This window comes from Zea mays, chromosome 9, assembly GCF_902167145.1.
Source record: "Zea mays cultivar B73 chromosome 9, Zm-B73-REFERENCE-NAM-5.0, whole genome shotgun sequence".
Taxonomy (NCBI): Eukaryota; Viridiplantae; Streptophyta; class Magnoliopsida; order Poales; family Poaceae; genus Zea; species Zea mays.
The window spans coordinates 142540199-142567543 of NC_050104.1; the positions used below are offsets into that span (position 1 = coordinate 142540199).

The following is a 27345-nucleotide window of genomic DNA, read 5'->3' on the forward strand; positions in this document are numbered from 1 at the left end:
AAGTGTAAGTGTGCGTGGGTCGAGGGCCATGAGCTAGAGCTCTCTAGGTCTAAGTGCCTCGAGGCTCCAGGGGACTCTTACCTCTCTTTCTCGTGTCTCTCTCGTGGTTGAGGTCAACCCTTCATTTTATAGCTCAAGGAATGAGCCTTTTAAAAGGATCACTTATAAAAAAGTAAAAAGAAGGGTCTTCTGTTGAAAAGATCTTATAATGCGCTAATACTATGAGTTGTAGTCGTACTTTTGGATGGAAATACTCTGTGTTGCTTACTGAAAGGGAAATGTGCCCCTGGGCCATTTCTAAGTATTTTGGTGATTGAGTGCCAACACAAGTGCTTTTGTGTTAATCTATGCAAAGTGGTGGACAAAGTGCAAATCATGTCAAGGTATGTTTCTAGACTTAGTACATTGTTTTATGGACTAATGTATTGTGTCTAAGTGCTGGAAACAGGAAAAATTGAGTTGGAAATGAGATGGCTTTATTCAGACAAAGTCTGCTCAGTCTGGGTGCACCGGACTGTCCGGTGGTGCACCAGACAGTGTCCAGTGGTGCACCGGACAGTGACCGGTGCGCCAGGCTGGCTCTGGCGAACTTGCTGCTCTCGGGACTTCGACGGCGGTGTACGGTATAAATCACAGGACTGTCCGGTGGTGCACCGGACTGTCCGGTGAGCCGTTCACAGGTGAAGTCGTCGGTCTCGGGAAGCCATCAACGGCGTACGGCTATAATTCACCGGACTGTCCGGTGAGCCAACGGTCAGCCGGGGCAACGGTCGGCCGAGGATTCCGCGCGTGACACGTGGCTGAGCCAACGGTCACAAGGGGGCACCGGACTGTCCGGTGTGCACCGGACAGTGTCCGGTGCGCCAACGGCTCTGAACCTGCAACGGTCGGCTTCACCAAATAAGGAAACAAATCCGCACCGGATAGTGTCCGGTGGTGCACCGGACTTTCCGGTGCGCCAGTCGACAGAAAGCAAGAATTGCCTTCCTACAATGCTCTCAACGGATCCTAGCTGCCTTGGGGCTATAAAAGGGACCCCTTGGCGCATGGAGAAGACATCTAAGCATTCTTTGAGCATAGTTGATCACTCACACTTCGTTCTTGCGCACTTGTTCGACATTCTTAGTGATTTGAGCTCCGTTCTAGAGAGAAACTCGTGATAGTCTCTTGAGCTCAAGTCTGGGTCTTGTGTGTGCGTATTTGCTGTGATCTTTGTGTCTTGTGTGAGTTGCTCATCCCTCCCTTACTCCACACTTCTTTGTGAACATCTTTGTAAGGGCGAGAGACTCCAAGTTGTGGAGATTCCTCGCAAGCGGGATAAAGTAAAGCAAAGCAAAACACTATGGTATTCAAGTGGGTCTTTGGACCGCTTGAGAGGGGTTGATTGCAACCCTCGTCCGTTGGGACGCCACAATGTGGAGTAGGCAAGCGTTGGTCTTGGCCGAACCACGGGATAAACCACTGTGCCATCTCTGTGTTGATCTCTTGTGGTTATTGTGTTTTGTTAAGACTCCTCTCCAGCTACTTGGCATTACTGTGCTAACTCCTAATCAAGTTTTTGTGGCTATAAGTTTTTAAGTTTTACAGGATCACCTATTCACCCCCCTCTAGGTGCTCTCAATTGGTATCAGAGCCGTTCTCTTCATAAAGGGACTAATCGACCGAAGAGATGGATCCTAAGGGCAAGGGGATTGTGATTAATGATAAGGAGAAGGAGTCCTTCGTCAACGAGCTGAAGGATGACAAGCCTACCGACTCAGGCTCGGGCCACAAACGAAAAGACGGGAAGAAGAAGAAGACAAGACGCATCAAGGAGATCGTCTACTACGACGACAGCGACGAGTCCACTTCTTCCCAAAAGGACAACGACGACAACGACTACGACAAAAGAAAGACGGTTAACTCAAACTTCTCTTTCGATTATTCGCGTATTCCGCATAGCTCAAATACACATTTGCTTTCCATTCCTCTTGGCAAACCTCCACACTTTGATGGGGAGGACTACGGATTTTGGAGTCACAAAATGCGTAGTCACTTGTTCTCTCTCCATCCAAGCATATGGGAGATTGTAGAGAGTGGAATGAAATTTGATAGCTCGGATAGTTCCATGTTTATAAATGAACAAATTCATAAAAATGCACAAGCTACTACTGTCCTTTTAGCATCCTTGTGCAGGGAAGAGTACAATAAGGTGAGCGGCTTGGACAATGCCAAGCAGATCTGGGACACCCTCAGGATCTCACATGAGGGGAACGATGTCACCATGCTCACCAAAATGGAGTTGGTGGAAGGCGAACTCGGGAGATTCGCGATGATAAGGGGCGAGGAGCCAACCTAAACGTACAACCGGTTCAAGACCCTTGTCAACAAAATTAGGAGCTACGGAAGCACGCGATGGACGGACCACGACGTCGTTCGCCTAATGCTAAGGTCCTTTACTGTACTTGATCCACATCTGGTGAACAATATTCGTGAAAATCCTAGGTACACCAAGATGTCGCCCGAAGAAGTTCTTGGGACGTTCGTAAGTGGGCGAATGATGATCAAGGAGGCAAGATACGTGGACGACGCGTTGAATGGTCCAATCAATGAGCCTCAACCTGTTGCTCTCAAGGCAATGAGGAGCAAGGAGGTGCTACCTAGCAAGGTGGCGCAAGTTGAGGCGGCAGTGCTCAATGATGAAGAGATGGCCCTCATCATCAAGCGCTTCAAGACGGCGCTAAAGGGTCGCAAGGGGCAGCCAAGCAAGACCAAGACAAAGGGGAAGCGCTCATGCTTCAAATGTGGTAAGATTGGTCATTTTATCGCTAACTGTCCCGATAATGATAGTGACCAGGAACAAGGGAACAAGAGGGAGAAGAAAAAGGCATACAAGAAGGCTAAGGGAGAGGCACACCTTGGCAAGGAGTGGGACTCGGATTGTTCGTCATCTGACTCCGACAATGAAGGACTCACCGCCACCGCCTTCAACAAGTCATCCCTCTTCCCCAACGAGCGTCACACATGCCTCATGGCGAAGGAGAGAAAGGTATGTACTCGAGACAATACTACTTATGCTTCTTCAAGTGAGGATGAGTCTAGTGATGATGAAATAGATTATTCTTGTTTATTCAAGGGTCTAGATAGAACCAAGGTTGACAAGATTAACGAATTAATTGATGCCTTGAATGATAAAAATAGGTTATTAGAGAAGCAAGAGGATCTTTTATATGAAGAACATGATAAGTTAATTTGTAGAGGCTCAAAAATCCCTTGCTTTAGAAATTAAAAGGAATGAAATGATTTCTTGCGAATTGTGTAGAACATGTTACAAATAAATGATGATTTGAATGATTTGAATGCTAAGTTAGAAATAGCAAATAAATCAACATCTTGTGTAGAACATGTTACAATTTGTAATAGGTGTAAAGATTTTGATGTTAATGCTTGTAGTGAGCACCTAGTTTCAATTTCTAAATTGAATGATGAATTGGCTAGTCTTAATGCTCAACTTAAGACTAGCAAGAGTGAATTTGACAAGCTAAAATTTGCAAAGGATGCCTACACAATTGGTAGACACCCCTCAATTAAGGATGGTCTTGGCTTCAAGAGGGAAGTCAAGAACTTAACAAGCCATAAGGCTTCCATCTCCACCAAGGAGAAAGGGAAGGCCCCTATGGCAAATAGTATTCAAAAGAACCATGCTTTCTTATACCATGATAGGAAATATTCTAGGAATGTTCATCATGATAGAAATGCATATAGAACCTGTGCTTATGATTCATATGCTATGACTGCTTCTAGTTCCCATGTTGTGCATGGTAGAGATAATCCTAGGAAAATATTCATCATGTGCCTAGAAAGAATATTGTTCATGTTCCTAGGAAAATAATTAATGAACTGTCTACAATTTTTCATACTTGCAATGCTTCCTTTGCTATTTGTAGAAAGAATAAGAAGGTAATTGCTAGAAAGTTAGGGGCAAGATGCAAGGGAGATAAAACTTGCATTTGGGTCCCTAAGACCATTGTGACTAACCTTGTAGGACCCAACAAGAGTTGGGTACCTAAAACCCAAGCCTAAATTTGCCTTGCAGGTTTATGCATCCGGGGGATCAAGCTGGATTATCGACAGCGGATGCATAAACCACATGACGGGGGAAAAGAGGATGTTCTCTTCCTACGTCAAGAACAAGGATCCCCAAGATTCAATAATATTCGGTGATGGGAACCAAGGCAAGGTGAAAGGATTAGGAAAAATTGCTATTTCATCCGAGCACTCTATTTCTAATGTGTTCTTAGTTGAGTCGCTTGGATATAACTTGTTATCTGTGAGTCAACTCTGTAATATGGGATATAACTGTTTATTCACAAATGTAGATGTGTCTGTCTTTAGAAGGTGTGATGGTTCACTAGCCTTTAAGGGTGTACTAGACAGCAAACTTTATTTAGTTGATTTTGCAAAAGAGGAGGCCGGTCTAGATGCATGCTTAATTGCTAAGACTTGCATGGGCTGGTTGTGGCATCGCCGCTTAGCACATGTGGGGATGAAGAACCTTCACAAGCTTCTAAAGGGAGAACACGTGATAGGTCTAACTAATGTGCATTTCGAAAAAGATAGACCTTGTGCAGCTTGTCAAGCAGGTAAACAAGTGGGAAGCTCTCATCATGCCAAAAATGTGATGACTATGTCAAGACCCCTGGAGTTACTTCATATGGACCTCTTCGGACCCGTCGCCTATCCGAGTATAGGAGGAAGTAAGTATGGTCTTGTTATAGTTGATGATTTTTCCCGCTTCACTTGGATATTCTTTTTGCAGGATAAATCTGAAACCCAAGGGACCCTCAAGCGCTTCCTAAGGAGAGCTCAAAATGAGTTTGAGCTCAAGGTGAAGAAGATAAGGAGCGACAACGGGTCCGAGTTCAAGAACCTTCAAGTGGAGGAGTACCTTGAGGAGGAAGGGATCAAGCACGAGTTCTCTGCTCCCTACACACCACAGCAAAATGGCGTGGTAGAGAGGAAGAACATGACGCTCATCGATATGGCGAGGACGATGCTTGGAGAGTTCAAGACCCCCGAGCGCTTTTGGTCGGAAGCCGTGAACACGGCTTGCCACGCCATCAACCGGGTCTACCTTCACCGCCTCCTCAAGAAGACTTTGTATGAGCTACTAACCGATAACAAACCCAATGTTTCGTATTTTTGAGTTTTTGGGAGTAAATGCTACATTCTAGTGAAGAAGGGTAGAAATTCCAAATTTGCTCCCAAAGCTGTAGAAGGGTTTTTGTTAGGTTATGACTCAAATACAAAGGTGTATAGAGTCTTCAACAAATCATCGGGTTTGGTTGAAGTCTCTAGCGACGTTGTATTTGATGAGACTAATGGCTCTCCAAGAGAGCAAGTTGTTGATCTTGATGATGTAGAAGACGTTCCAATGGCCGCGATACGCACCATGGCGATTGGAGATGTGCGGCCTCAGGAACAAAAATAGCAAGATCAACCTTCTTCCTCAACGATGGTGAATCCCCCAACCCAAGATGATGAACAGGTACCTCAAGTGGAGGCGCGTGATCAAGGGGGAGCACAGGATGTCCAAGTTGAAGAGGAAGAAGCACCTCAGGCACCTCCAACCCAAGTTCGAGCGACGATTCAAAGGAATCATCCCGTCGACCAAATTTTGGGTGATATTAGCAAGGGAGTAACTACTCACTCTAGATTGGTGAATTTTTGTGAACATTACTCTTTTGTCTCTTCTATTGAGCCTTTCAGGGTAGAAGAGGCCTTGCTAGATCCGGACTGGGTGTTGGCCATGCAGGAAGAGCTCAATAATTTCAAGAGGAATGAAGTTTGGACACTGGTGCCTCGTCCCAAGCAAAACGTTGTGGGAACCAAGTGGGTGTTCCGCAACAAACAGGACGAGCACGGGGTGGTGACGAGGAACAAGGCTCGACTTGTGGCAAAAGGTTATGCCCAAGTCGCAGGTTTGGACTTTGAGGAGACTTTCGCTCCTGTGGCTAGGCTAGAATCAATTTGTATTTTGCTAGCATATGTCGCTCACCATTCTTTCAGGTTGTTCCAAATGGATGTGAAGAGCGCTTTCCTCAACGGGCCAATCAAGGAGGAGGTGTACGTGGAGCAACCCCCTGGCTTCGAGGATGAACGGTACCCCGACCACGTGTGTAAGCTCTCTAAGGCGCTATATGGACTTAAGCAAGCCCCAAGAGCATGGTATGAATGCCTTAGAGACTTTTTAATTGCTAATGCTTTCAAGGTTGGGAAAGTCGATCCAACTCTTTTCACTAAGACTTGCGATGGTGATCTTTTTGTGTGCCAAATTTATGTCGATGACATAATATTTGGTTCTACTAATCAAAAGTCTTGTGAAGAGTTTAGCAGGGTGATGACGTAGAAATTCAAGATGTCAATGATGGGCGAGTTGAACTACTTCCTTGGGTTCCAAGTGAAGCAACTCAAGGATGGCACCTTCATCTCCCAAACGAAGTACATGCAAGACTTGCTAAAGCAGTTTGGGATGAAGGACGCCAAGCCCGCAAAGACTCCGATGGGAACCGACGGACACACCGACCTCAACAAAGGAGGTAAGTCCGTTGATCAAAAGGCATACCGGTCAATGATAGGTTCTTTGCTTTATTTATGTGCTAGTAGACCGGATATTATGCTTAGTGTATGCATGTGTGCAAGATTTCAATCCAATCCAAGGGAGTGTCACTTAGTGGCCGTGAAGCGAATTCTTAGATATTTAGTCGCTATGCCTTGCTTCGGGATCTGGTATTCAAAGGGGTCTAACTTTGACTTGATTGGATATTCAGACTCCGACTATGCTGGATGTAAGGTCGATAGGAAGAGTACATCGGGGACGTGCCAATTCTTAGGAAGGTCCCTGGTGTCATGGAACTCTAAGAAACAAACTTCCGTTGCCCTATCCACCACTGAGGCCGAGTATGTTGCCGCAGGACAGTGTTGCGCGCAACTACTTTGGATGAGGCAAACCCTCCGGGACTTTGGCTACAATCTGAGCAAAGTCCCACTCCTATGTGACAATGAGAGTGCTATCCGCATAGCGGACAATCCTGTTGAGCATAGCCGCACAAAGCACATTGACATCCGACATCACTTTTTGAGAGACCACCAGCAAAAGGGAGATATCGAAGTGTTTTATGTTAGCACCGAGAACCAGCTAGCCGATATCTTTACCAAGCCTCTAGATGAGAAGACCTTTTGCAGGCTGTGTAGTGAGCTAAATGTCCTAGATTCGCGGAACTTGGATTGATTTATAGCATACATGTGTTTATGCCTTTGATCATGTTCCTTATGCATTTTGTTGTTTACTTGTGGTGCTCAAGTTGTACAAACACCCCCCGGACCTCACAAGTCCTTTCGCAAGTGATGCACATATTTAGGGGGAGATGTGCTACAACTTGACCCTTTGAGACTAACCGTGTGCTTGAGTTTGCTTAATTTAGTCTCAAAGGAGGTTTGAAAGGGAAAAGATGGACTTGGACCATGAAAGACTTCCACTGCACTCCGATGAGAGGGTAACTTATTCCAAGTTCATCTCGTGTACTCGTATTGCCTTTGTATTCTCATTTGAAGATTTTGGTGAGGCAATGGGGTTTAAGGGCCAAGATTGATCCCGTTTTGGTGCTTGATGCCAAAGGGGGAGAAAATAAGGCCAAAGCAATAAATGGATCAGCTACCACTTGAGAATTTTGAAAATAATAGAATAGAGCTTTTGTTTTGTCAAAATACTCTTATTGGCTCTTTTTGTCAAAAGTTGGTCTCTTGTGGGGAGAATGGTTGATTATGGGAAATAGGGGGAGTTTTTGATACTGTGATCAATTTCTATTGGAACAACTCTCTTTATGTCTCTACAAGTGTGTTTGACTTAGAGTTAGGAAATTGAGGTTGATTTGCAAAAACAAACCAAGTGGTGGCAAAGTATGATCCATATATACCAAATTTGAATCAAAACCTTTTTGAGTTCTCATTTGCATTGATATTGCACTTCTTTTAGTTCCTTTTTGTTGTGTTGGCATAAATCACCAAAAAGGGGGAGATTGAAAGGGAAATGTGCCCCTGGGCCATTTCTAAGTATTTTGGTGATTGAGTGCCAACACAAGTGCTTTTGTGTTAATCTATGCAAAGTGGTGGACAAAGTGCAAATCATGTCAAGGTATGTTTCTAGACTTAGTACATTGTTTTATGGACTAATGTATTGTGTCTAAGTGCTGGAAACAGAAAAAATCGAGTTGGAAATGAGATGGCTTTGTTCAGACAAAGTCTGCTCAGTCTGGGTGCACCGGACAGTGACCGGTGCGCCAGGCTGGCTCTTGCGAACTTGCTGCTCTCGGGACTTCGATGGCGGTGTACCGTATAAATCACCGGACTGTACGGTGGTGCACCGGACTGTCCAGTGAGCCGTTCACAGGCGAAGTCGTCAGTCTCGGGAAGCCATCAACGGCGTACGGCTATAATTCACCGGACTGTCCGGTGAGGCATCGGACTGTCCGGTGAGCCAACGGTCAGCCGGGGCAACGGTCGGCCGAGGATTCCGCGCGTGACACGTGGCTGAGCCAACGGTCACAAGGGGGCACCGGACTGTCCGGTGTGCACCGGACAGTGTCCGGTGCGCCAACGGCTCTGAACCTGCAACGGTCGGCTTCGCCAAATAAGGAAACAAATCCGCACCGGACAGTGTGCGGTGGTGCACCGGACTGTCCGGTGCGCCAGTCGACAGAAGGCAAGAATTGCCTTCCTACAATGCTCTCAACGGCTCCTAGCTGCCTTGGGGCTATAAAAGGGACCCCTTGGCGCATAGAGAAGACATCTAAGCATTCTTTGAGCATAGTTGATCACTCACACTTCGTTCTTGCGCACTTGTTCGACATTCTTAGTGATTTGAGCTCCGTTCTAGAGAGAAACTCGTGATAGTCTCTTGAGCTCAAGTCTGGGTCTTGTGTGTGCGTATTTGCTGTGATCTTTGTGTCTTGTGTGAGTTGCTCATCCCTCCCTTACTCCGCGCTTCTTTGTGAACATCTTTGTAAGGGCGAGAGACTCCAAGTTGTGGAGATTCCTCGCAAGCGGGATAAAGTAAAGCAAAGCAAAACACCGTGGTATTCAAGTGGGTCTTTGGACCGCTTGAGAGGGGTTGATTGCAACCCTCGTCCGTTGGGACGCCACAACGTGGAGTAGGCAAGCGTTGATCTTGGCCGAACCACGGGATAAACCACTGTGCCATCTCTGTGTTGATCTCTTGTGGTTATTGTGTTTTGTTAAGACTCCTCTCCAGCCACTTGGCATTACTGTGCTAAGTCCTAATCAAGTTTTTGTGGCTATAAGTTTTTAAGTTTTACAGGATCACCTATTCACCCCCCCCCCCCCCCCACCCTCCTCTAGGTGCTCTCACTTACACGGGTACAGGGCTTCATACCCCGATGGTACTCGATCTTGACAGAGGGGCACCCCGGAGTTGGTAGCATAGTGCCGCCCGTAAGGGTGATGTAAGCTCCCTAGATAGGTCGCGTTATGGAAGTTTCATTCGTAACCTCTACTTTTGCTGACCCTCGTACCTCGTAGCCCCTTTGTCATATTTTCCTCTATTTCTCGTACGAGGGTTGTGGGTGCTATAGTTGTTCCAGATTCTGAGGAGTATGTAGCTTAGCCAGAGAAAAGGGTGAGTCCTACCTTTGTCATGTTGTGCCAAATGGGGCAACAATGGAGACATGTATGGGACGATAGTACGATCACTCTGCATATCCTCCCCAATGTCTTGAGACATTGTCTGGTCTGGCTGACCCTCTCCTCCTGTCTCTGTCTCGTCCGAACCCAGAGGTCAGCCTAAGGTTCGCCTCTCAGATGAGTCAGGAACATATCAGGTGATTTGGATGTGGTTCGTTAGAACTGTCCTTGCTCTTACTGGCTCGCGGACCCGAGGACAAATGGGGTTTTTACCCGATAAATGACATACCCGTATATCCTTAAATATACTCATATATATTCTCAGTAGATAATTTGATACTATATCTATGCAGGTACCAACCCTGCCCTAGTCCTCGTACATCCACACATACGGGTATAGATGGTCAGATCCGTCGTTTAGCATAAAATGGTCCAATAGACGTCGGGCCGACATGTCACGTCTGGCTTAGAAGACTGTTTTGTGGTGCCTGCGCACAAGTTGCACCTGCCTCGAGCCATGTTAGACCGGCCATTATCCTGTTAAAATTTGGAATATAGGGAGCAACAGTTTGACAATCCACCTAATTCAGAGAAATTGATAGAGAAAAACTAAATTCCATATGGACAAGAGACAGTTTAGCATGGCTGTATGAGCCAAGCATGGTGAAAGGCCACCCTTACCCAATACCCAGAAGGCCAGAACAGTTCAGTTGCCATTGACCAGATATAAGGCTCAAGGCATTATAAAATTCAAAGTTTTCTAGTGTGTGTAAAAAATGGTTGCATTATACTTCTATTAGAGCTAGTTTGGGAACCCCAATTTCCCAAGGGATTTCTATTTTCCCAAGGGAAATTAATTCATTTTCCCATGGGAAAATAGAAATCCCTTGGGAAATTCAGGTTTCCAAACTAGCCCTTAAAAGAATTTCTACACAAAAATTAGCGTTCAAAGTATGATGTTGACACAACACCAAGTGAAATCAACAACTTATATTACAGCATGCCAGCATGTTTGGTTTGAGTAATGAGATTTGTTACTTAGTTTATGGAATAGAATGAGTTAATCCATCACTATTTTATTCCTCATAGACTAATAATTAGTGATAATAAAGAATTAGTTCATTGCACCGTATTTATGAAATGGACTCATAATGTATCACATCATTCTTCAAACCAAACATCCCCTTAGAACTTGTTCAGTTGCGTCCAGATCAAAAGAGATTAGATAAGACTAAATCATTCCCTAGTTAAAATTGAATAAGATCTGTTTGTATATTCTAGTATTCACCACAATACATATATTGAGGTGAATTAGGGTATAAATTAATTTAATTTACACTCTAACTAACTCCGTACATATGGGTTGAGGTAAATTCTACAATACCCAAACAAGACCTAAGAGCTGGTTTGAAAACTCTATTTTCCCAAATTATTTCTATTTTGATAAACTAATTTTCTTTGAAAAATAAAAATTCTTTGTTAAAAGAGAATTTAATCTCCTCAATCCTCTTCGAACTTTGTTACCAAACCAGCCCTAAAAGAGAATTTAATCCCCCTCAATTCTCTTCGATCGAGACGCCGAACAAATCCAGATCAACCGAACAAATCCTTAGTGTCCTCCAACTGATGCCTTCCCGGTTACCGCTGCTTTCGTTTCAACAACATTTGGACCACAGAACAATCCGGAGACCCAGGCACAATGGCCACAACTCTATAAACACATGCATATGAAGGGGATACTGGATACAAACTTAAGCAATATGGAACAAACATTCATCTGTACAAAAAGCAGCTGCGCTATACAACAAAACACTTAAAGAAGACGAGTCTTCAGACCATAGATTGTTAGTACTAAGATTGTTGATAGCTTTTCTCGGTTGATCCACTAGACCAGTATGCTAATAGAACAGAAAGCCAGTACCCGAACGAGGCTAGTTTGCCACCGCGCGGTATATGATTATAGAAGAGGCTGGGAAGCTCAGTTATCAGCATTCCTAGTAGGCAAAAGAGCATCTCGCGAGGAAAAGAATGGTCAGCCTAATGAAATTGGTGTTACCACAATATTACAATGTATAAATTTGAAGCTATCAAGACATTCAGAAATGCCTTCGCTGTGTAATCTGAGGTTGTGCTTAATGACTGAATGAATAAGAATGACGACAACAAAAAATGCCTAAACTTAAACAAAGAGAGCATGTATCTTATATCGTTGACCACATCACATCTCCGCAAATGAGCCGAACCACATCAATTTCTGGGAGAATGCAACAGGCACAAGCTTTTGTTATGTTCAGTTCCACAAGCCATTAAAACGGCACATGTTGCCCCCTTGGTAAGCTTCACAGGGTAGAATCGAGCTTCTGAAACAAAGAGAGTATATGTCAACTCCAGTAAGACTTTATTTAAGGACTAAACCAAACATAGTCATAAACCGTGCACCATAGTTTACAGAAAGGTCAATGAAGCATAAAGATACCATTTGAATAAATATCACGTTTTTATTGGGGGGGAAGGGGGTACTTTACCTAGTAACGCCGTAAGGGCTCTACTGCATGTTCCTGAGGTTGCTCTTGACACCCTCAATTTGCTGGAAATCATCCCCATCTGGGGACATAAATGGAGCAAAATTGCTGTGAGCTTGAACAAATGGAAGGTCACTGTGATGGTTCTGAATGCCATCAGGCAGATTCTGTGATGTGTTTGCTTCTGATGAAGAAGGGAAGTTCCAGCGGTTCGGTTCATTTCTTGATACACCACCACTGTTCTGCGCAATATTGTGGTACGTGTCTGGTCTACTAGGTAGACTTGGTCTGAACAAACTCTGAATGTACCGTTGTAATTCACGCCTTCCTGAAATAGTTCTTCCAGCTCTTCCAGTGGGAGTTGATACGCTATCAGTTGAAACTTGTGATTCAGCAGGATGTGATTCTCCGGGAAACTCTCTTGGAGATAGATTTAGATCAATCCCTTGAAAAGAATGGCGAGGATTGATTGATGACGGCCTTTCAAATGTACCGCCTGGTACAGCCATGCCAAAACTTACAGAACTACCGACATGACTTCTGTAATTTTGTCTTTCATAAGCTACTGTACGCTGAATTCCAGTATATGATGGTCCCTCGTCACCGAGTCTACATCCTCCACAGTACCAGTTTCCTTCGGGCACTTCTCTACCCAAGCCAACACAATAAGTATGTGCTGAGGAATCACAAATGTCACATAGTAGCATGAGATTATCATCGCCACCTTGATTGCACTCTATACAAACAACATTTTCATATGGGTCTAGCCAACGCCTTATTTCTTCTTCAGTGGGCTGATAAACCTGTGCAAAAGGCGAGATGAGTATATAACACCCAAAGAAACAATAGTCAAGACTTGATACTAGAACTACCAACAGACAACAGACAACAGGCCAATACTCAAGATGTTACAATAGGAAAATAGAAGTTTGCAGTGTAAATTATCATATATCAAATGTTGGGCTGATGACCTTTTTCAGATAGCAACAAAACAGCATCTTTGTAACTTCATTATAAAGCATAACTGGTGTGCAGTGCAGGTGCCTATTTCTCCTAATGTACAACCTATGTTAGCTGGGCTTTATTTTTTAAAAAAAAGTTCAGTATTAAGTGCAACGGCCATGAAATCCTTTTTAATTGGCATTATAGGAATTAATACAAGATAGAAGAACATGAAAAATTGAAAATCGTGACTTAATACTTGAGCTTCAGTACTACTATTTTTGTATTATTTTTTTATAATTGTCCAATTGTTGGCTAGCAGGATAAGTTGAAACCCAACAATTGAACATATATTCTGAAGTATTACCAGATATACAACAAAATATATGTTCGATTGCTGGGTTTCAACTCTAGCATACCCAACTTGCTTGGGACTACAGATTTCATTGCTAATGTTTTTTTTAGACAAAGCAGCAACAAGTAGCTTTTTGAAACAATCAACCATGTCCACTCAGATAAGCGAGATGTAGCCTTGTTAACAAGGATTACATATGTTGAACAGGACAAGAATAGAATATTCCATGTGAAGAACATGAGTGGGTTTAGAGAGCTTGAAAAAACAACAAATTAAGAAATAAAGTACTGGAAAATTAATATGATAAGTTCAAATGTTCAATATACTGCCAAAGGCCACACATGCATGAGCATGTTAAAATCTACATCAGTAAATGAGATCATCTTGCCCTAATCCATTTCTTTTCATAATTAAACATTCCTACACAACTTCAAAATAACAATGCCTTTAGTTTGACACATAATATCTCATTTAAATTGAACTAACTCTGTTCTCGAATATTTATCGTTCGCTAGTTCATTTTTAAACTAAACATCGACAAAAAGAACAGAGGGAGTACTAAACTAGTGATGAACCAATACAGCATGGGTATGCAAGTTACCAATGAAATAAACAATATAAATGGATTATACTCTTATTAAAAATGAAGTCTCTAACCCCAAAAGACAATGAGGGAAGAAAGTATGTAACCACCACGACAACACCAAACTTTACCTGATCACGCTCTTCGACCTTGACTACAGCTTTTCTCACTCCAAGACCAAGATCTACCTTTGATGACTTGGTGATTGTAGTGAACCGCTGCTTGCACAATGGGCATCTCGACTCAACCCTAGACCATTCCATGATGCATGCGAAGCAAAAATAGTGTGAGCAACAATTGAGGACACCTTGTACAGTAGCTCTCAGCTCCTCCGAGAGACAGATCCCGCATATTGGCTTCCCAGCCTCCTCCTGTTCCTGTTTCTCCTTTCCCTTGCCTTCTCCATGCCTTGTAATACAAATCCTTCTCAAGGACACATGCAGATTTGGTGCAGCCTTTGGAGGCTCAGGCTCCCTCAATTCTTCCAATTCCTTACCTGATACAACAAATTCAGAATCTGAGGATGACTCTGACTCAGATATCCTCTTCTTCCTCCCTTTTCTGACTGTAGTCTGCTCAGCTACAGGTGTTTCAACATTGTTAGGTTCTTCATCGGACGTCGCAAACTCAAAGTCCGATGAGTCTGACTCAAGGTCTGGCCATGTCTCTTCCTCAATAGATACTTGAGGGTCCACCACTGTCTCCCTCCCACTCCCTATCCTGGCCTTCTTCTTGGGGTGCCGATTCACAATGACCTCATCGTCGACAATGAAGTCGTCGTCATCGTCATCATCCACATCCTCATCCTCGTAATCATCTATCACTGAACGCTTTCTCCGCCTCCTAACAGGTGCTGATTTCTTCACTTTAGCTGAAGCCCCCTTCCGCCTAGAAACCTTAGATCCCCTATTTTTCTTCTTCTTCTTTGGTGTTCGCCTCTTTGAAATGGACTTTCGCTTCACCGGATTCTTTACAGTTACCTTTCTGGCACGGGCAGGAACCAGTTCCTCTTCCTCCTCGTCTTGATACTCATCCTCCTCGTCACCATCGACATCGGGATCAAAATCAATATCCTCATCTATCTCGACCTCCTCGTCATCCAACTCTGGGTCAAAATCCATATCCTCATCATCCTCCTGCTTCCGCTGATGAGATCGCTTCGCTGCCAGAGACAGCTTCACATTCCGGCCACGGGCACCGCATTTCACAATGCTCTTCGGCCGCTGTGGTGCCACTTCTTCCTCCTCCTCGACCTCCTCAAGGTCATCATGGTACTCCTCCTCCACCTCGTCGTCTTCGTCAACCTCCTCCTCGTAGTCCTCGTCCTCCTCATACTTCCGGCGTCGAGATCGTGCGGCGGCCAGATCCACCTTTCCTTTCCGTACTCTGTTGCTGCCCTTTGCCCGTCGCTTCGGGCGCGGCGTCTCGATTTCGTCGTCGTCCTCCTCCTCTGCCTCCTGGTATTCGGCGTCTGAATCCAACCCATCCTCGCCGGCGCTCGATGTGCTGTCCTTCGCCGGTCGCTTTGGGCGCGGCGTCTCCATCTCGTCCTCCTCTGCCTCCTGGTATTCGGCGTCTGAATCCAACCCCTCCTCACCCGCGCTCGATGTGCTGCCCTTGGCCGGTCGCTTCAGGCGCGGCGGCTCGATCTCGTCGTCCTCCTCTGCCTCCTGGTATTCGGCGTCTGAATCCAATCCCCTCTCGCCGGCGCTCGATGTGATGCCCTTCGCTGGTCGCTTTGGGCGCGGCTTCTCGATCTCGTCCTCCTCCTCTGCCTCCTGGTACTCGGCGTCTGAATCCACCCCCTCCTCGCCGGCGCTCGAGGCGGAGAGCTCCTCCACATAATCCTCTTCTTCTTCCTCCTCCAGCACATACTCGTCGTCGTCCTCGTCCGGCCATCGACGGCGCCTACCGCTGATGCCCCGCCTCGCCGGCGGCGACCCCTCTCCAGTGCCCATCCCTGCACATCAAATCCACAAAATCAGCACTCAATCTCCCCCCGAGGCAAATCCAAATCGACGGATCCCGGCCCGGGACTACCCGAATTTCCCCCAAATCAGCTGGAACTTGCCTTTTCGCGCGAGAATTGACGCGAAACAGTGGACGACAAAAGGCAGAGCAGCGGGGCACCAAGTTTCTGTTCACACCCCGCTAGCCCAAAAATTCTCTCGAAATCTCTGTAGCGGCGGGCCTAAATCGGCTCGCGCCCGCTCATGGGTCAGCGAAGGCGGCGGCGTTGCGAGTTGAATCGGGAAGCGGAGGAGGAAAACGGGAAAGGGGAACGGAGGAGGGAGGCCGCGGATGGGGGCCGGGTGGAAGCTACGAGGGGCTCGAGTTGTGGGGAAGCATCGTCGCGTCGGGTACGGGCGGGCGGGGTGGACGCGGTGGTTTTATCGCATCGCCCTCCCCTCACGAGACGAAACGCGTAGGCGTAGCGTGGGGGTCAGAGGGGTGGGTGTGCGCGGTGCGGTGGGGGTGGCCGTTGGGTTGGCGTTGGACCGTTTTGGAGTTGGACTCGCCGCCCGCAGCGCCTGCGCCGCGGTATTTGCAGCCGTTTTTTTCCCGCATACTTTTGCTTGGCCACCGGGCGATTCCGATGCGTTTTCCCCGTCGATTTTTGGTGGGTTCGGCCATATGGCGTCGCCGCGCGGCCGAACCAGTCGGCTCAGTGGCGTGCCCTGGTGGTGGTGGTGGTGCCTTACGTGTCCGTGACTCGATGGGAAGTCTGATGTGGAGACGAAAGGGAAATGAGAATTTTGCCGTCTCCTGACGCTGGTCCCCGCCCCGCGGTTGTTTGACAGCACCAGGATTTACTCTTTTCAGTGTGTATATATCCCGAGCTTTTTTTTTAAGCCAACGACAAAGTTCAGGTAGCAAACAAGAATAGCCGTGTGTCCCCAACCAGACCTAGAAGGCTAGAACTGAAAACAAAACAGTGATAGCCTTGCCGCTGACATGTGAATTGCAGAGCCGATGTTTGAGTTTGAAGGTTATCGGATAATAGACTGGGAGGCTCCAAGGTTGTGGTAATGGTCTATAAAACGGGGAATTGTACAAACATGAATGCATTTTATACTACCACAAAATGAGCATACTGTCAGGCACGTGGGCTATATTGTCAGGCAAGAACCAGGTTTCTAGTCATATTTTCTAGCAATGGTTAGTTAAAAAGGTCGTTTGTTTTCACTATGTTTTTTGAGTTTTTTTTTGAGAGAATATGCTTTTTGAGTTTTGAGAAGAGTAGATAAGTTCATCTTCTATTTTAAAAATGGTACAGTAGATAAAAACCTCAATCACAACCATAATCCATTTTGTGACAGGGGCATATAACTGCAGCCATGATCTGTCAGATTTGGAATGCATCAATAGAAATCACAAGGAAGGCAGATCATTATGAAAGAAATTAATTCTCTGTCCGATCAGTATAAGCAGACCCTAAAAAAACAAAAAGTAAATACAAAGTATTGAATTCATTATAGGCAGCTGGAGCGCAGGATATGTTTTTAGGGTATTTGGGATGGCTCCAGCTCCAGCTTCCAGCGTGAAGCTGTAGTTTATAATATCAATTTAAATAATTTTAAAAATATTTTTAGTCTAAATAATAAACAAAATGACTTATCTAAATGTCTTCTAAAGTTTTACAGCTCCAACTCCATGATTTTTTTAAGCACCTAATGACCTATATTCCACTAACTCTACCAAATTTATTGGAGCTGAAGCTATCCCAAATAGGGCCTTAATAGGTAGTAATAATAAAGCAAATCTGGTTCCATGAGACTAAACTTTAGTCCCTTAGTCCCTAAATTATCAAAAAAAAAAGGACTAAAAGAGATGGGAGGAAATCTGATTTATTCCCTTTTAGTCCTCATATTTAGTAATTTAGGGACTAAAAGAGAGGCACTAAAGTTCAGTTCCATGTAACCAAACAGCCCCTCAATATAGGCATAAGCAACAAGCAGATATAAAAAAATGTGGGCTGCTTGGCAAACAGTAAATACAGAGTATCGAATTCAACAAAGAAAAATAGTAATACATTACTTACTAATCAAACCTTTCATTAATGTCATCCTCTTTATTGTTTCATTTGTTAAGTACACCTATAAGGCTATAACACAAAAATACAGAGACATACTTAGAATAACATTAAGCTGAACCTACTCAGCTATTGCTGGAAACAAAACACACTAATATGACCCTACCTGGCTACACATAACACAATATTCGCATGAATAATAAGAGCAAACAAGGATACAGATTTCTTAGCCATCCAATCAAACATGGAAGTTTTGTCTCAATAAAATATGGTGAAGAGAATCCCAAAGAAAAGGTAAATGCGCTGAATCATCCCTGCAACATTTAAATGACGAATGTGTTTTACAATAATACGAAAAAAAGGCCACTGCACAGCAGTACCTTGAAGCACTTACAACTCCCTAGTTGCCAACACCCACCACAGCAACACCCTGACCATAGCAGCAGACCATCTTAACAGCAGAGTTAAAATTGAGCAAACTTCATAGTGCATATACTGCTATATACTGCAAGGTGACGCCTTATTATCATATGAAGCAATAAAATGGCAGCAGGATGGAGGGAGAAAAAGAAAAAAAGAGAGGGAGGGAGAAGGGAGAAAAAGAAAAAAAGAGAGGGAGGGAGAAGGGAGAAAAAGGCATGCCAGCCCACTTAGAGCAGCTCCAATAGTTATGTATATTTCTACTACCTAAATCTGAGATTTAGCAAGTCCTCAAATAATATAGGAAACAAAAAAACTTATCTCCTCCAACAGTTATCTATATATTACTTCCTAAATATGTTAAAACTTGTCATATCACCAATTTGAGTGGGATTAGCCATTTTTCCTTTTGTTTTCATCTCGCTTCTGCAACTCGATCTCAAAATTGTGACCTCGTCAGCAAACTGATTCAACATGGTGAGCTGTGTTGTCCTTTTGATTTGTTGCCACAATTGTTTATTCTCGACCTGTGCATGTGCAACTATTACATTATTAATTGTTTAATCTCTAACTTACTAGGTGCTGCAATTGTGCATCACCGACAGCTGACGCATGGGCTCAGAATGTGGAAAAGACGTCCAAACAAAAGAAGTGTGCCAGATTTTATGTTTCGGGAGTTGGTAAGTGGTTGCTAAATGTAGGTAGGAAATAAGGTTAGATGAGAAGTGACTAAATTTAGGAAGTTCATTTAGAGAGCTGTCGGAGATGAGTTTTTAGGTTAACTATCTAAATTATTGATTCAGGGAGTATTTTAGAGAACTACTGGAGTTGCTCTTAGACAGCCCACCAGCACATATGCCCATCCCTCCTATCCATGTCTTGACCTACTTCTCATCTATCCCTCACGCCGCCGCCCTGCTCTGCTGCTCCTTCAAGTCGTCGCCTTGCTCCCTCATGCGCTGCCCTGCTTCCAGCTCAAGCGCCGCCGCCCACGCCTTCGATCTCCCTCCAGCGCTTCCCCTACCCTTCGAGCTCCCTCCAAAGCCGTCGCCGCCGCTCATCCAGCGCCGCCACCCTCTCCTTCAAGCTCCCTCCAGCACCGCCGCTGTTTCCCCATCCAGATCGACGCCCGCTCTCCCACGAAATCAACTCCGGAACGCTTTCCCTCATCTTCCTCTCCATCCTTCCTTCCTCTGTGTCTCATTCTGCATGGCGACGGTGAATGCCCAGAGTTTTTGAGAGCCTGGACGCCTAGGTGATGCCTTAAAAACCATGTAATGAACAAATACTGCCCTACATTGATTGATTGCAATTAGACAACTCCTGAAGTTCTTTTTTTCGCTGATCACCATTCTTTCCAGGTCATTGAAGTAGCCTAACTCAATAGATGGCAATCGCCCATACAAACAAAATTTAATTTCTATTTTGACCTGAAATAATAAGAGCCAATAGCTGAATGATGTTTCGATTATTCAAGATTGGACCTCCTACTACTGGCAAGTCTATGTCACTGATTTAGTTTTAAGCAATCCTTCATCATTTTTATACCTTACTTGCACTTGGGCATATAGATATTTTATTTCATGATGATGTGCCAGACTGTGATTACATAAGCTCCAGGGTTTTGTTACCCAATTTGCAAACTATTCCTTATTAAGATTAGGAAGTGTGAATGTACTGTGTATTTCTTCTTTTTGTGCATGAGAAGCAAATTGTGATGACTAATTTGATATTTGGAGAACCAACGTGCATCTTGGTGCTCCAAATTAAATTGACATGGATAGCTCAAGGTTGCAGGTGAGCCTCAGGCACAATGCTTTTGATTTGAGAACTATGAAGATGAAGAGTTGGAGAAAAGCAAGACCATTTATCTGAACGCAATCATACACAGCAGCAGCAGATATACTTTATCGCTTTAATCAGAGCTTTACTTCATCATATGATGTGTTATCTACAACTTGTGTACCTTCAGGCTTCAACAATAACTTGGCGAGCAGGTGCGCAGGCAGGATCCCGGCCTTGGCGAGCCAGACGAACTGCTCGACGAAGTAGTAGACGCCCTCACTGCCGTAGGCGAGTAGCGCAAGCGCCGGGGGAAGGTGCGGGTGGGCGCGGAGGGACTGCACGAACTTGCCGAGACGGAAACCCTTGCGGCTGAGGACGACGCTGGACTCGAAAGACTTGAGGCGGGCGGAGGCGCCGGGGCCCCAGCGGCGAGTGCGAGGGGCGTGGCGTAGCGGAAGATCTTGAGGAGCTTGTCGACGCCGTCGCGGTGGGCGAGGAAGTCGCGGGCCGGTTGGTGAGCGGCGGCCGCGGCCCCGCACCGGTGTTCTGCCGGCGTAGGATTGCGGGGCTCGATGGAGGCCATGGCGGCCGGCGTTCACCTTGGCATCCAAACGGTAGAACACCGGTGCGGGGCCGCAGACCGAGCTGGCGGCGATTGCGTGTTTGATGCGGCGGTCGAACCTTTGCCGCGGTCGCATAGGGGACTGGGGTTTCGTCCCGGTTCGAACCAACGTTTGGGAGAGAGCGACGACGAATCGTTTTTCATTCATGTCGCCTCAATTTTTGCTCACGGAATATGGTTTGTATACCTCGTTGAAGAAAAAAATATATTGTAGCATTGTCAACATCGTGTTTTGAATATGGGAACATGTCGTGTGCACATAATTTATGTATGAAAAAAATTGGATCTGTAACATTAAATTATAATTTTAAATATATATCATTACTACCTCACTTATCATATGTTAATAACATATGTAGGCAATAGTATATATTTAAAGTTATAATCTTTTAATGATGTAGATATAATTATTCCTTTATGTAATATGAGAAATTTGGTTTTTTCACACTCCAAACACGAGGCTTCGTGTATTTGACACTACGAATATAGACTTCACAGATTTGACACTCATAAGGTTCACATGATGATTCCATTGACATTTTTCTCCGTTATGTCATCTGAAAATCCTTTTTCCATTTACTGGCACACGAAAGGTCCAAAATGTCTTTGAGCACATTTAGTTTGTTTCTGACATTGTGGTTCGATTGGACGAAGTCGATAATTTATCTTATATCGTGCACATTTGTAATTCGAGTCTATGCAGTATAGATAGGTGTGTTAACGAATCACGATCCAAATATTTCTTTATAATTTATTTAAGTCATTAATTAATTTTAGTTCAAAAATGAATATAAATATAGTTCGATCATAATCTGATTCGATTCTTAAATTTTAGTATAAAATTTAGAATATATTATCACCCCTAAGTATAGAACTAGATCGAGACAAATTCTCGCCGTAAAAGTTGATCCAACTTAGAAATGGGTTTAGCATGAGGTGGAAAGTTGTTCGAAGAAAATCGCTCTCTTGTTTGGGAGCACTAATCAATGGAGGGTTTCGCAACACTGTTTTCAAGGATGCCATATAAGTTTTGGGATTAATGAAAAATCCGCTCTCTCAATGGAGAGTTTTATTTCATGGTTTTCTGAGCTCACTAGTGCACTGAAATTGTACAAACTGCTATGATCAGGTGTGACATGTATATTTGTAGCCTAACAACAGAACTGTTGGATGGATGCACATCATCGGACATCTTGTGGTAGCACACGGAATGGAAATGAGATGCACTAGTGTCCTGTATATATACATAGCAAACGTCTTAAAAAATTCACTCATTCAGTTTTGCGCTTTCAGTTTCAGTTTCACACCAAAGAATTAATTCAGCTGCAACAGATAGTTTCAGTTACACACTGTCAGCTTCAGTTTCACACAAATAAAATAATTCAAGCATTCAGTTTCACTCTTTCATGCATTCAGTTTCACCTTTTTCTATGCATTCAGTTTCACGCTTTCAGATTCATTGTTTCTCACTTTCGGATTGGACCACAATGGCTTTCAGTCTGACAAGAATTTTCACGGTAGAATTGTTTTTTGGAGCATAGTAGCAGTATAGCAGTTTGGCATAGTGGGCGTGTTTGGTTCGGCTTTTTTCTGGCCAGCTTTTCTGAAAAGCTGGCTGTGGGGAAAAGCTGGCTGTTGGGAAAAGCTGGTGGTTAGAATTTAGGTGTTTGGTTCGGCAGCTGTGCAGAAAAGCTGTTCGTCAGAATCTACGTGTTTGGATACAGATTCTCAAATTGCAGATTCTCTTAGAAAAAAACGAAAAAATGAAACCCATAACGCAGATAAAGGTAATAACAAACTAATTAGTGGAGTTGATTACATCATAAGTACCGTTACAACTGCACTAAGTTAACTACGACACTAATGCATTTGCAATTGCATCTCGAAAATCACTCATGTCTAACTCATCAGATGTGCTAGTACTACTCTCACCTGCAGGTAGAACATGACTTAGGCTATTAGGTCCTACGTCATCAAAATCTCTATCGTGTAGAGCACTATCTCTAATGAAGTTATGCAGTGTCATACATGCAATAATTATCTTCGATTGTTTCTCAAGCGAAAATGAAGGGAGACTTAATAGAATTCTCCACTTCATTTTTAGCACCCCAAATGATCGCTCAATAACATTTCGCAGCGATGAGTGCGCATAGTTGAAAACTTCTTTACTCCCAATAGGTTGCCTCGCATTTTGCCATTCCGTAACGTGGTACTTCTGACCCTTATAAGGTGCAAGGTACCCCTTTCTATTTGGATAACCCGAATCGACAAGATAGTATTTACCTGCATACAATCAAAATACAAATGTTACGGACATATGCCATAAAATATTACTGTACTATACTAATGAACAAAATATTTTTATACCTTCCGGTGGATGGGGGAACCTGTCCGCATAAGTAATTAAAGTATCATGTAGTACTCTTGTGTCATGTACGGAACCTGGCCATCCTGTCACCACAAATGTGAACCTCATATCGAAGTCACATACCGCCATTACATTCTGCGACGTGTAACCGTGTCGGCCAATATATTTCGCTTGTTCCGAAGCCGGCACTGCCGCTGGGAAGTGACTACCATCTATTGCGCCAATGCAATCCTTGAAGTGTGGCCAAAACCTCGCATCTCGCAAACGTTGATGAATCTCCACAAAATTTGGGTCTTTTGGCTTGATTGTGTCAGATGACATCTTATAAAGTGCATTAAGGACATCACTATACTTGCGGCTAATTGTTTCCAATGAGTGACCAAATTTATTTCTGATCTGCCTAAACGATTGTGGTCCCCCACATGCCCACAAGAATATGCCAAGAGCTTCCATAGTACTGACACCCCTACTTGGCAGCAGCCCATAATTTTGTACCAATGTGTCATGCAATCGTCGAAAAACAGTTCTTCGCATCCGAAACATGTCATAACAGTCGTTACTAATCTCCAACGTTCTTTGTACCCATTGAATACCAGATTCGACCAATGTTCTTCTAGGAGCCCGACTGAAATGACCGCCCCAAATATCAACAGCATAAAGAGCAACAAGCAATTCTGCATCTGTTTCGTCATTAGATGTGTGTGCATCCATTTCATCATCAGATGTGTGTGCATCTTTGTCATCATCAGATGTGTGTTCAAAACGGTCACACATCTGCATGCAGACAACCAAGAGCTACAATTACATATGTAAGCACAGTTTATAAACACATATTAAAGAAGCCGAACAGTTTACAGTCATACGAAATTGTTCACAGATTCACATAGGTAACAAAGTTACAACTCTGATTATTGTCATACATGTTCAACTCGAATTTGTGGAAAACTGTTTCAAAGCGAAAATGATACTAACGAAAACTGACACGACAGGACTCATTAAGCAGACACAACTGACATACTCAACAAATACGGCTGAAGGTGTCCGATGACAAACACAACCAACGATAATAGTAAACATGTACGACTCAGTTGTCCGACGTCCACCTGCTAGTTGCTCTTTTTAGTTTCTAACTCGTAAGCATTGCGAAGCCAAGCGATTCTTCCTTCCTTTGTCTCCAAGTTTGCAAAAACATCTCTATACTTCTTATGAATCAGAAGATGCGTGGCAAACAAATGTATTTCGCTCCCTTCAGGTGATCCATCTTCCTTCACTTGCATCAGCTGCTTTTTAATCTCTAAGCGAACCGGGTCATTGTCAGAAGAGGTAATAGACTTGTTTGTGGTAACTGAGCGGGACTCAAAAGCCGCCACAAGTCTTTTCATGTACTCTTCCCTCGAATCTTTTTTCTTCTTTGGTTTAGGGGAATCATGTCGCAACTTACGCTTGCCAGTAGCATTAGTGCAGGGGTCAGGTGTGCTGTTTTCACCCCCACCTAAAGTGTATTCCAAATGATCATCAGAAGAAGAATTAGCATCCTCGACGCCGGGCACCAGGGTTCTTTCATTTGTGCACACAATTGGTCCAAACATAACCTTTAGCTCGTCCTCATTCTCTAGGGGGGCTGTTTTGAACATAATACAGCCTGGCATTGCCTGCACCAATTCGTAGTCCTACTTTTAGATGGCCAATACTAATGTTACTCTACGAAAACAAAGATGAACTTACTTCATTTTGCTTGGCCCACCACTCATCTGGGGCACTGATTGAACCAGTATGAGGGTCTCGACCAAGACCTGTAGCCCTATCATTCAGAGTTTTCCACTGGGTGAACATTCTCTTCAACGAATCCCACCTATTCTTCATTTGATCCCTGGTGTAAGTGCGCCCAGTGCGTTCCTTAAACTTCCTTATGAGGTTAGCATACCCTTCGGCATTTAGGAATTGTTGTGGCCTGTTCCGAGCATTTACCTCTTCTACACAAATTTCTGTGTAAATTTTTGTTGCTCTACTATCCCACTTTGCAATAACTTTGCCGGACTTGTCCATCTAGTGCATAAGAAGTGTATAGTGTTCAAAATCCGTACTGTTTTCGGATTAAAAACAACAACAAAGATGAAGAATATACTGGCCATATTATGTTCACATAATACCATAAGTACTAAGATTCCAATTTGCATAATTACACAACGAGAACCATAAATAAACTGGTACTGGAGACAAAATGACAGGGAACACATGTACACGAGCCCATGAACCAAAAGAACTAACTGATTCCCTGTTTCCCTACGCACTTAGTGCACAAAAGCTAACGGACTCAACCATGTTATTCAAACACCTAACTCCAAGGTTCACTCCCTTCTACCTTAAACATCGTTGTCACTAAACGAAGGCATCTGATCGGAGTCATATTCAACCCCCCAGAAGTTTTGGAAATGCTCAGCAAAGTCCCAATGTGGAGTCAGGTCGTCGTCAGAGGGGGGTGGTGACGACAAGGTAGAAGGTTCATAGCTGCTGTCAACCGGGATGTTAAAGTTGTTCACGATGTCCAAATGCTCTTGCAACACCAGAGAGTCTTGCTCCAGCATGCAAGCTATCTCCTCCAAAGCTACACGTAGTTTGGTAGCATCAAATGAGGTCAATCCGCGCCCAGGACGGATTGTTTCCCTCGCTACGGAAAATATCTTGTCCGAAATCTCTTGCATCCTTCCAATTGCCTTGTCGGCTATGGAGTCAGCTGAATCCATCTGATGTGGATTTATTAGGTCGTTAGTATAGCAGACATGGGGACTATGTACACAAATTTGGCTTACTTTTCCAGTGCCTAGGCTATACCAAACATTTACTACTAACTTCTGTACTTTTGACACTACAAACACAGTTTGAATGGAGTAAACAAAAAACGTGAACATATGAACAATTACTGCTTAACATACACAATGGTAATGATAAGAAGGGGAAAATAATTAAATGTGAACATCACCTTCGTTGGAGTGGAGATTCTGTGATGCAACAGAGAGACAAACAGGTAACACCCCGAGATCTGAACATCACATAAACATGATTTTCGTAAACTGTATTGTGCGAAACAAACAAAGAACTAGTCCTGGAACAAGTACTAATGTGTATGAGAGTACCTTGCTTGCACTGCAAATTGGAACCTAAGACGAAGACAGCGAGTTGATAAGGGCAAACTGCAGGCAACATTGGACATACAATTAGCTAGTGCAACCATCGATACCCTATTTCGTCCAATGAATTAACTGCAGATTAGGCGGCCGTGTACTCAATTAAAGGGTACGACGAACCCTAGCTACACTACCGGAAGGGGGAGGCGAGGGTTTGGATCGAGTCGAGCACCACCGTACCTGTGCAGATGACGACGCAAAGGGTGGAGCAGAGGAAGCTTCACGACGGACCCACGGCGCCGGTTTAGGTGCGGCAACCCTACCAACTGTTTACTGTCAATGAACGACAGTTGCGGCGGTGGTGAATGAGATGGTACACGGACCGAGGAGAGAGGTCGTACCTGCGACGACGACGACGGGGGGAGAGCTTCTTTCGCGACGGGGATGAGGCTGGGTCCTCGGAGCGCGGAACCTACGGAAGATGGAAATGAGACGCGTCGTAGGATAAATCACACCGGCGCGGCGGAGGTTCGCCGTACGTACCACGATGCGGGGAGGAGACGGAACGCCGGCGGCGCGATGGGTTCGCGGCGGCGGCGCGATGGCTTGGCGGCTGCGGGGGAGCGTCGCGTGGGCTACAACCCTAGGGAAGTGGGCGCGGCTTCGAACCGAAGCCAAGTGACGGGCGCTTCAGGCGTTAAGTGCGCGGACGGCTTCCAGCGGAAGCGCGTGGTGGAGAAGCGGCGCGAGAAGCGGCGCGTTTGGCTCCAGCTTCTGCTTCTGGCGGCCAGAAGCCGCCCGGAAGCTGAACCAAACAGCCGCAGTACTACTCAGGCCATCAGCTTCGCCACTAGTTCAGTTTTTCAACCAGTTAACGCCACTAGTTCAGTTTGCCCATAGCTCAGTCGGAGG

General features: G+C 44.6%; 2 protein-coding genes across 3 annotated transcripts; both read right to left on the reverse strand.

The window, feature by feature from the left end:
• Nucleotides 1-11582: 11582 nt before the first annotated feature.
• Nucleotides 11583-21173, reverse strand: LOC100383513 (uncharacterized). Of its 2 annotated transcripts, none has more exons than XM_008660659.3 (4): nt 20500-21173; nt 14212-16040; nt 12204-13003; nt 11583-12038 (listed from the first exon to the last, which is right to left on the reverse strand). In XM_008660659.3, the coding sequence occupies exons 1-3, from the start codon at nt 21086-21088 to the stop codon at nt 12224-12226; spliced, it is 3198 nt and encodes a 1065-aa protein (XP_008658881.3). In that variant the 5' UTR covers nt 21089-21173; the 3' UTR covers nt 11583-12038; nt 12204-12223. The 2 variants fall into 2 exon arrangements, with proteins under 2 accessions (XP_008658881.3, NP_001169632.1); NM_001176161.1 differs by lacking the exon at nt 20500-21173 and adding an exon at nt 16152-16434 and having other exon boundaries at nt 11650-12038.
• Nucleotides 21174-24165: 2992 nt separating this feature from the next.
• On the reverse strand, nt 24166-26274 carry LOC103639239 (L10-interacting MYB domain-containing protein-like). Its single transcript, XM_020544183.2, has 2 exons — nt 25034-26274; nt 24166-24960 (listed from the first exon to the last, which is right to left on the reverse strand). The coding sequence occupies exons 1-2, from the start codon at nt 25352-25354 to the stop codon at nt 24415-24417; spliced, it is 867 nt and encodes a 288-aa protein (XP_020399772.1). The 5' UTR covers nt 25355-26274; the 3' UTR covers nt 24166-24414.
• Nucleotides 26275-27345: the final 1071 nt, after the last annotated feature.

Bases quoted from the DNA above. Each gene is read 5' to 3' on its own strand.
- LOC100383513 (XM_008660659.3), bottom strand. From the start codon at position 21,088: ATGAATGAAAAACGATTCGTCGTCGCTCTCTCCCAAACGTTGGTTCGA. The intron at 16,041-20,499 runs GTACACAAGTTG...TTTGATGTGCAG, and splicing joins GTTATTGTTGAAGCCTGAAG to GGATGGGCACTGGAGAGGGG. The intron at 13,004-14,211 runs GTAAAGTTTGGT...CCTTTTGCACAG, and splicing joins AGGTCGAAGAGCGTGATCAG to GTTTATCAGCCCACTGAAGA.
- LOC103639239 (XM_020544183.2), bottom strand. From the start codon at position 25,354: ATGGACAAGTCCGGCAAAGTTATTGCAAAGTGGGATAGTAGAGCAACA. The intron at 24,961-25,033 runs GTAAGTTCATCT...GAATTGGTGCAG, and splicing joins GGTGGGCCAAGCAAAATGAA to GCAATGCCAGGCTGTATTAT.